Raw genomic sequence first — 9,655 nt, forward strand, 5'->3', positions numbered from 1 at the left:
CCTGCCTAGGCCTCCCACAGCCCTGGGATTACAGGCAGGAGCCACTGTACCCAGCCAAGAGTGTCATCTTTACCACCATGGTATCCCATACATCTGACCAAGAGGCTAATTTTATAGTGGAAGAGGTGTGGCAACAGGCTCATACCATGAGATTTATGTTAACCTTAGGATATATGTTATTACCCAGAAACAGCTGGCTTGAGAGAATTACCTATGAAGGTCATGGTTACTGAGAGGTCAGTTATGGTGCCAGCAGAAATACAGCACCCTAACAAATGGAAGAGCAGTACATTCTTTACATTCGCAGCCAATATATGAGGTTATTTTCTCCATAGCAGGGACATACAAGCATAGGAAGGAGGAGGGCGGAGTAAGAGTGGCCCTTCTCATGAATACATCTAATAATCCCATTAAAGAATATTTGCTTCTTGTCCTCACTGTCTTATTCCTTGCAGGTTTAGAAGCCTTAGTTCCCAAGGGAGAAAATGCTTCCAATAGGGAACATAGTTGCAGACTTGTTAAGTTGGAAGTTAAGACTGCTCAGTCGCCATTTTGTTTTCCTCATGCCACTGAGCCAATAGGCAGAGATGTGGGTTACTCTCTCGGCTGGGATAACTAATTCTAATTATTAAGGGAAAGTGAATTACTGGATGTTTTAGAACAACATAGTTCATAGAAACATTAAGGAGAAACTCTAATTTTGAGTCATCTTCAGTATACCAATTATTTTACTTTATTTTAAACATTGTTTTTGGTGGAGACTGGGTCTCGCCATCTTGGCCAGGCTGGTCTCAAACTCCTGGTCTCAAGCTATCCTCCTGCCTCAGCCTCCCAAAGCACTAAAATTACAGGCATGAACCACTATACCTGGCCCAGTTATTTTATTTTAAGTATGACTTGACAATCTAGGGACATGTGGTTTAACATGAAATGTGAGAAGTGGGAATTCTTTTCTAACCTTTGGTCTGGGGAAGGACCATGAAAGGTTAGTCTAGCCTAGGGATAAAAGCAGAAAACTCAATCTCTTTATGGATTACATGGGAAAGGTATCAGGGAGTGCAGAGGCTCAGTTTACGATCACTCTCTGAAATGACGAAGACTTCTGAAATAAAAGAAGTTCAACAATGGAGTCAGAGCTGGGCTTGGTGGCTCACGCCTCTAATTCCAATAACTGAAGAGGCTGAAGGAGGGGGTGTTGCTTGAGGCCCGGAGATTGAGGCCAATCTGGGCAACGTAGCAAAACCCCACCTCTCTTAAAACTATCTTTAAAAAAAGTTCCAACTGCTTAGCCAGGCGTGGTGGTATGTGCCTGTAGTTCCAGCTACTCAGAAGTCTGAGGTGGGAGGGTTGCTTGAGCCTAGGATATTCAAGGCTACAGTGAGCCATGATCGGACCACTGTATTCCAGTCTGGGTGACAGCAAGATACCGACTCTAAAAATAACAAAATAAAAATTTAAAAAATGGAGTGAGATCAGGGAGAACTCAAAGACAGCAAAGAGGCTTACTATAGATACTCACTCTCATCCTGCTGGTCCCGTCGACCACTCTCAGGTTCTGCTGTGCTCCAGATTCTGGCAGAATTAGGTCAGACTGTGGTGGAATATAGGACTGCAGACTTACAGATGGTAATAACATTCCATCGTTTAATAAAAATAGCTCCATGCTGTAAGAAATGGGAAACACGCACCACTGAGAAATTTTTTGTTGGAACTTACCTAAGATGGAAGGTGTCCAGGATGCAGATGGAAATACAAGTCCAGAGTTCTGGACCCTAAACTGGTGGTTGATGGTCATTAGCATGGAAATAAGGCACCAACAATGAAGTCAGTGCTCAGGCCTCACTTTCACTGTCTTATGGGAAGTCCTTGTTCAACTGCTAGATGACATAAATCTTAGACATGACAGATCACCTTTTGACTCCAATTGGGTGGCTAATAGTACAGGTAATATTTACTACCTCTGGACCCTCATCCTACTGACAGCTACTCCTTCATATTTTATAAAACAAGAAGACCCTGGAGTGAAGCTATGGCGAGGGTCTGTTAGAGATGGTGGATTATAAAAAAGAATCAACATTTTTCAGCCAGGTGTGGTAGCTCACACCTGTAATCCCAGCACTTTGAGAGGCTGAAGTGCATGGATCCTTTGAGCTCCGGAATTTAAGACCAACCTGGGCAACATGGCAAAACTCGTCTCTACCAAAAATACAAAAATTAGCTGGGCATGGTGGCATGCCTGTGGTCTCAGCTACATGGGACGCTGAGGCAGAAGGATTGACTGAGCCCGGGAGGTTGAGGCTGCAGTAAGCTAAGATCGCACCACTGCATTCCAGCCTGGGCAACAGAGCAAGACCCTGTCTCAAATTAAAGAGAGAGAGAGAGAGAAACTGAAAGCAAATAAAAAACTTAAAATTGAATGTGAAAGGGCAGAGAGGAAACAAACAAACAAAATCAAAATAAACAATTCAACAATTTCCACAGAACAGCTCTAGTGGCCTGTACTGGGTGTACCACGCCAGGGTTATTAGCAGGACTGTAAGAGAATTCCTTCAAATTTTACATAACTTTAAGTTTAAAGCTTTCTGTTATTATTTGACAAGAGCTCTTCAACTTCTCACCACAGGGCAGTGTTGCATCATTTATAGAGGCTGTTGCACCAAGTTTCATTACCATGGGAGAGGAAATGCAATTTTTTGGCCAATTTTCCTCATTTTTTTTTCTCAACAAATAGCTTTTCATACACCATATTTTAATAGAAAGTCTCAGTCCTTGTCATCAGAGCCTTCTTAGAAGTTTCTATTAGAGATATGCTTTTGGCCCATGTGAAGATGAAGTGCTGATTCCAGGCTCTAAGGTGTTTCAGAACGTCACCCTTAAAAACAATAACAATGTTAACTTTGAAAAATTAAGGCCAGTAATTTCTACTGCTTCTCAGTTCAAGTGAGTCTGGGTCTGCTGATGTCCTGGAATAGGAAGCAGAGCCCAGGCACAGAGACATGAGGCAATCTGCAGTCCAGTAAAACTCCCAACAGAAAGATCTGCTGGGCACCAGGCAGAATGAGTTATGGAAACTACTGCTATGTTGGGGGACACATCAGAGGGCCAGGAGAATGGAAAGACCTGGTTCCGGGCAGAAGGCTGTGGCTGCTGCAGGAATTGGGGCAAGAGATGAGGGTATCTGAACTGAGCAGGTAGCCGTGGTGATGGAGGCAGGCTTGGGAACTGGTGCTCTCTATGAGGTGCTCTAGGACGTAGAGAATGGCAGCTGGGCAGACTGAGAGGGGTGGTCAGAAAACAGACTGGTGGGCCTTGAGATTTCAAAGGTAGAGTAATTTCAAATTCTGATTAGATTGTAGAATAATATGTCCATGGAAGTTTGTTCTGAAATTTCTCTGGAAAATACAGAAGCATTCCATACACAGAAAAACAAAAACTTAAAGTGTGATTCCAGGGGAACTTTGAGCTTTCGAAAGGAACTTTTGTAGGCTTTAAAAATTCCTATCAGGCCTTACTGGAAACAGGATGGTCAGGTAAATAGGCCAGCAGAGGAAAGATGCCACCTCACATCTGGATCAAATGATTCCTACTAGATCCTGGTAACTTCATCATGAGTCAGAACACCAGTCAACCTGCGAGTAGAACACATATTTTGCAAAGCCATGTTGGGTGGAGAATGTCACAAAAATAGCGTTTCGGAGATACTTTCAGGGGTGGAGAAAGACAAGCACAGAGGGTTCCCCTAAGGGCCAGAGGACTGCCAGGCCCAGATAGGAAAGGTCTCTCTCACATAGGGAGCAGCACCCGGGGTGCCAAGGTCATTCAGAGTTGAGGACTTTCTGCCCTAAGTACAAAGGCCTACAGGTGGAGGAACTGAGTCATTCATCAGGCTTTACAGCTGCAGCAGTTTGAGACTTTCTTGGGTTGGAATTTCCAACGGAGAGGAAAGGAACTAAAAGATAATATCCTTGGAATCTTTGGAGTGTCACAGGAATTCCCAGTGGTGAGAGTGGATTTCAGATAAGAATCTAGAGGAGTGGGCCCGAAAACCCCTCTGTCTGGTTTGTGTTTTATTTTATTATTATTATTATTGTAGAGACAGGGTTTCGCTATGCTGCCCAGGCTGGCCTTGAACTCCTGACCTCAAGTAATTCCCCTGCCTTGGCTTCCCAAAGTGCTGAGATTACAGGTGTGAGCCACCAGGCCAGGCCTGGTTTATTGACAGAAGGGTGGAGCTGGAAAAGTCTCATTTGTCCATGTTCTGAGACATTTCTTCCCTTCACAGGCATAAGAGAAAGCCTTGTGCTCCTAGTTCTCCTGCCTGATCTCCTGGTCTTGTTGCTTCCCACTAAGTGGAGCCCTTAACCTGCTTTCTGACTGCACATTTTCTACAGCGTAGAGCAGATATTAAAGGAAGGGCAAGGATCTGACTGCTTCCCAAGTTTGTTATAGCAAATACTAGGAAGCACGAGAAGTGGAATCTTTTCCTTGGTTCACAGTTACTGCTTTTCTTCTGCAAGGAAATCCAAAGGATCTCCTAATTGAACTCTAAGATTTTAATTTTTAAAAATCTATTTCGAGATTTTTTTTTTTTTTTTTTGAATCAGAGTCTCACTCTGTCACCCAGGCTGGAGTGCAGTGGCACAATTTCGGCCCACTGCAAGCTCTGCCTCCTGGGTTCATGCCATTCTCCTGCCTCAGCCTCCCGAGTAGCTGGGACTGCAGGAGCCCGCCACCAAGCCTGGCTAATTTTTTGTATTTTTTAGTAGAGAAGGGGTTTCACCATGTTAGCCAGGATGGTCTCGATCTCCTGACCACATGATCCACCCACCTTGGTCTCCCAAAGTGCTGGGATTACAGGTGTGAGTCACCGCGCCGGCCCCCACCTCCCCCGCCTTTTTTTTTTTTTTTTTTTTTGAGACAAGGTCTTATTCTGTCACCCAGGCTGGAGAGCAGTGGCATAAACATGGCTCACTGCATCCTTGACCTCCTGGGCTCAGGTGATCCTCTTGCCTCAGCCTCTTGAGTAGCTTGGACTACAGGTGTGTGCCAACATGCCCAGCTAATTAAAAACATTTTTTTCATGGTTTATTTAATATTTTTTATTTAATCTTTTAATTTAAAAAAAAACCATTAACAGTACATTTTGGTCTAAAATGGTCCCTCTGCTGAAATGCTAGGTGCTAGCCGTAATTCTGGCTTTAAAACCAAAACCCCAAATATTTAATAAATAAAAATTAGAATTAGTTGCCATTCTACTCCAAACCATCTAGCCTAGCTGAAGAGAAGCGGGAGGGGGAAGAGGCCAGAGAAAGGAGGAGGCAGTCAGATCTTAGCCCTGTGGCTACAGGGGCAGCTGAAAGAAGTAGCACAAAGAAAGATCATTGGAGCAGTCCCCAGTACAGCCCCCACTTTTTGGCAGAAGTAGGGTAAGGGTTATGTGCACCCTCCTACCCTCAATTCATTTGTGTCATAGAGGGAAAAATTAAAAGTCAGCTCAGCTTTGGTTTCTGGCCCAAGTTAGGGAGCTTAGAAAGGTGAGCCTTGGTCCAGCTTTGGCAGAATGAGGCCCACAGATGGGACAATAAGGCACAACCCTGACTCTGGAGGTCAGGGAGTCAAAGGCAAACAGCTAGGGCCAAATTCTCAGAATAAGGAATGTGAGTTGTAACCCCTACCCACAGAGAGCTGAGGGAGGGCCTCAAAAGCAGTAGAAAGGATGACTTGGAGGATAGGGAGGAAAATACAACCATCCCCCTCTAACAGAATATAACCAACATCCCCCTACCTGGGGATGAGCTAGTTAGAATTTGGTTTAAAGGCAACTGGGTGAAAAGCAAGGAGGGAGGATGCAGAAAACTCTCCTCTCACTTTCTCCTTTTTCCCCAGAGCTTAAAGTGACCCTATAGCGCGGGGAGGGGGGTAGTTCCTTGGCTTTATGCATTAATCTGGGAGGCAACTGGAATAATGGTTCAGTCATTCTTACGATGACGGTTATTGAGGATGGGGTGGCCATTGGCTAGGGGCCGGCTCTTTGCTCCTCCCCCAGCTGCAGCCTCCTCCCCCTCTGAGTTCTCTGTTTCTTCCAGGTCACTGCCTTCATCTTGTACCAGCTTTCCAGTTATGAACTTGTGGGCCATGCGCAAAATGAGGTAGGCCCAGAAGATATGCAGCAGCTGTAGAACTCCCATCATGGAATTGAAGAAGTAATAGCCAAAGAAGGCAGGATAGAGCTCCAGTGGGTATACCAGGGAGCAATGCAGGATCCAGAAGGGCAGGATGACCAGTCGGGTGATGATGAAAACAATGGCGAAGATGATGAAGATGTTCTTGCAGGTGTTCTTCCATCCTGCATAGTTAAACATCTTGGCTAACTCCAGCAGGTAGTCAGAAGAGTCATGCAGAGCCATGATGACAGTCCCAGCTCGGATGTAATTGGCAAACCAGGAAAAGCTGATGAGGATGATGGTGGCCACATGGTGGATGATCTGTTCCTTGAAATCCTTTCGCCTGACATCAGAGGCAATGCTGAAGAGCAGGGACCAGTAGAAGGAAAGTTCAATCATGTAGTACCAATACTAGGAAGGGATAGTGCTCTGTATGGGATATCCCTCCCAAACTTTCTTCATGTCGTAGAACCAGGGTTTATCCACAATGGCGCCCATGCCGGCAATGAAGGCAATCAGGTAAAATGTGAATCTCCAGCTGGCTTCTCTGAACTTCTTGAGGAGACTGGGCCGGTCCTGGTTGCGGCGGCGGCGGCGGAACCAACGCTCTACCTGGCGGCCGGAGAGCCCGCTCTGCCAGGACAAAAGCTCTACCTCCACCTGCTTGGGCTGCTTGCCACTGGTCAGGTAGAAATGTTCCAAGGTGGCATTGGGAGGTGCCCGCAGTCGGGTTTTCTCCTTTATGTTCAAGAGAGCAGCCAGTGGTGTAGCCACGTACAGCTCAAAGAAGTATCGAACGATGAGGAAGAGCAAGGCCAGGGGCAGCGTGATATAGAGATCGGAGGCTTTGGCGTAGACACGTCCATCTCGGTCTTCTAGATCGGCCCAGGTCAAGTTCACAGGCAGCCACAGGCGTTCCCACCAGAAGTAATCATACAAAGTCTGGAGCATCTCGGCTGCAGATCTGGCGGGGCCGGGGCCGCTGCTTCGTGTGATCTGTCTGCTCGGGTGGCTGCTCCGAGGCCTGGCTCCCCGCGCCTCTCCTCCCTCTTCCGTCCGCCCGCCGGCCTGCGCCCGCCCTCGCCCTCCCTCCTCCGCCCGCCGCGCCGCCGCCCGCCGAGCCCAGTCGAGCTCAGCCCGAGCTCAGCCGGGAAAGAAAGCAAAAACATTTTTTTTTTTTTAAGAGATAGGGTCTCTATGCTGCCCAGGCTGGTCTCAACCTCCTGGGCTCAAGCAATCTCCTGCCAGGCGTCCCAAAGTACCGGGGTTACAGGTGTGAGCCACTGTGCCAGGCCTACTTTGAGAATTTCTAGTTAACATAACTTATATTCTGTGTTTAAGTCCTTCAGTGTGATTAATAACCACGTACACTGTCAGCAATAGTTTAAATATATGTATTGTGTTCATAAATGTTGTAAGTTGAAGAAATAAATGATCTGTAATGTTTCCCCTTCCTTGACTTGAGAGAATTCCATAGGCTGTGCTAGCTCCTGGCTAGGATTGTCCTCAGACCTACCTGATCCTTGAACTGGACACAGCAGTGATAGTTCATGTGACAGGTTTTTCACAGCTTTTCTTGATGCAGTGAATGCCCAAGTTAGACTGTCTAGACCGGGTTATTTTGACCTTGACACTTCGGCATTTTGGACTAGATAATTCTTTTTTTTTTTTTTTCCTTTTTTGTGGAGAACAGGGTCTCACTATATTGTTCAGGCAGGTCTTGAACTCGTGGGCTCAAGCTGTTCTCCCACCTCTGCCTCCCTAAGAGCTGGGATTATAGGTGTGAGCCACTGTGCCTGGCGAGACTGGATAATTCTTTATTGGGGGGCTGTCATGTGCATTGTAGGATATTTGGCAGCATCCCTGGTCTATCCCCACTAGATTCCAATAGCATCCCTCCTTCCAAGTTGTGACAACCAAAAATGTCTCCAGACATTGCCAGATGTCCCCTTTTTGGCAAAATCACCCCTACTTGAGAACCACTATTTTAGACAAATCCGTCTTCCTTCTCCACTGGATATATAATTGATCACAAAGTCTGTTGAACCCACATTCTTGGATTATCTCTCAAATCCATTTCCTCTTCTCTGTCTCCAGTGTTCCCGGTTTTCCAAGGAAATGAACAAGGCTCTTCTTAAGGTTTGGATGGCGTCAGGAAGGATAACCCGGGAGCAAGGTATTAGCCAAGGCTGGGATTGCAGTAGCCCATGATGGCCACTGGGTGGCGTCAGTACAGCACCAAACCTGGAAACTGGAGGCACTCTCAGAGCCTGAACCCTGCACTGCCCTAGAAGCAGCTGGACATGACTCCACGAAGGCTAAGTCAGTAACATTTGGCACCATCTATCTACAGAGTGCCTACTGTGTGCTGAGCACTCCAGAAGGTGCTTTACCCATAATAATAAGAAGCATAGTTCACCGCTATTGAGCATTTCCTCCATGCTAGACACTGGGTTCTGTGCTTTGCGTGGATTATGTTCTTGAATTCCCACAACAGTCCTAAGAAATAGGGATATTTGGCCCTGCGCAGTAGCTCACGCCTGTAATGCCAGCACTTTGGGAGGTCGAGGCGGGCGGATCACGAGGTCAGGAGATCGAGACCGTCCTGGCTAACACAGTGAAACCCCGTCTCTACTACAAAAAAATTAGCCGGACGTGGTGGTGGGCGCCTGTAGTCCCAGCTGCTCGGGAGACTGAGGCAGGAGAATGGCGTGAACCTGGGAGGCGGCGCTTGCAGTGAGCTGAGATCGTGCCACTGCACTCCAGCCTGGGCGACAGAATGAGACTCCGTCTCAAAAAAAAAAAAGAAATAGGTGTATTCGTTTATTTACTATCTCATTTCACAGATAAGAAAACAGAGGTCAGCGGTACGGAGAAGTTAAGAAACTGGAAAAAAATCATATTTAATTATTTCAAACGCATTCAATAAATTCATTTAACTATTGGACATCTACTGTGTGTCATGTACTCTTGTAAATATGAGGGTTTTTTGTTTGTCTGTTTTTTTGAGACTGACTTGCGCTCTGTCACCAGGCTGGAGTGCAGTGGCATGGTCTCGATTCACTGCGACCTCTGCCTCCCTGGTTCAAGCGATTCTCTTGCCTCAACCTCCCGAGTAGCTGGGACTACAGACGCATGCCACCACGCCCGACTAATTTTTGTATTTTTAGTAGAGACGGGGTTTTGCTGTGTGAGTCAGGATGGTCTCGATCTTCTGACTTCATGATCCACCCGCCTTAGCCTCCCAAAGTGCTGGGATTACAGGCGTGAGCCACCACACCTGGCCACGAAGTGATATTTTTAACCCCATATTATATGAGAGGAAGCAGATCTCAGAATGTGAGTGTTATACTCCAGGTTTGCACAGCTTGCTTAGTCAGTATTTTAATTCAGGGCCATGTGTCTGATTCCAGCACCTCCCTCTGCACCCATATTAGAACACAGCAAAAGGGCTCCCCAAGCCAAGCCCCCTACTGGCCTCTCACTGATCT

The 9,655-nt window shown here is 46.5% G+C and overlaps 2 protein-coding genes across 2 annotated transcripts; both read right to left on the minus strand.

Moving 5' to 3' along the window:
* Positions 1-2,428: 2,428 nt before the first annotated feature.
* Positions 2,429-6,946, minus strand: LOC117080579 (ceramide synthase 2-like). Its single transcript, XM_033205731.1, has 2 exons — positions 5,984-6,946; positions 2,429-3,629 (listed from the first exon to the last, which is right to left on the minus strand). Exons 1-2 carry the CDS (start codon positions 6,561-6,563, stop codon positions 3,625-3,627), a joined length of 585 nt encoding a protein of 194 aa, XP_033061622.1. The 5' UTR covers positions 6,564-6,946; the 3' UTR covers positions 2,429-3,624.
* On the minus strand, positions 5,073-7,242 carry LOC117080580 (ceramide synthase 2-like). The gene has a single exon (XM_033205732.1). The coding sequence runs from the start codon at positions 7,113-7,115 to the stop codon at positions 6,576-6,578; it is 540 nt and encodes a 179-aa protein (XP_033061623.1). The 5' UTR covers positions 7,116-7,242; the 3' UTR covers positions 5,073-6,575.
* Between the last annotated feature and the right edge of the window lie 2,413 nt (positions 7,243-9,655).

Source organism: Trachypithecus francoisi, unplaced genomic scaffold, assembly GCF_009764315.1.
Source record: "Trachypithecus francoisi isolate TF-2019V2 unplaced genomic scaffold, Tfra_2.0 Lachesis_group8, whole genome shotgun sequence".
In the NCBI taxonomy this organism is placed as follows: Eukaryota; Metazoa; Chordata; class Mammalia; order Primates; family Cercopithecidae; genus Trachypithecus; species Trachypithecus francoisi.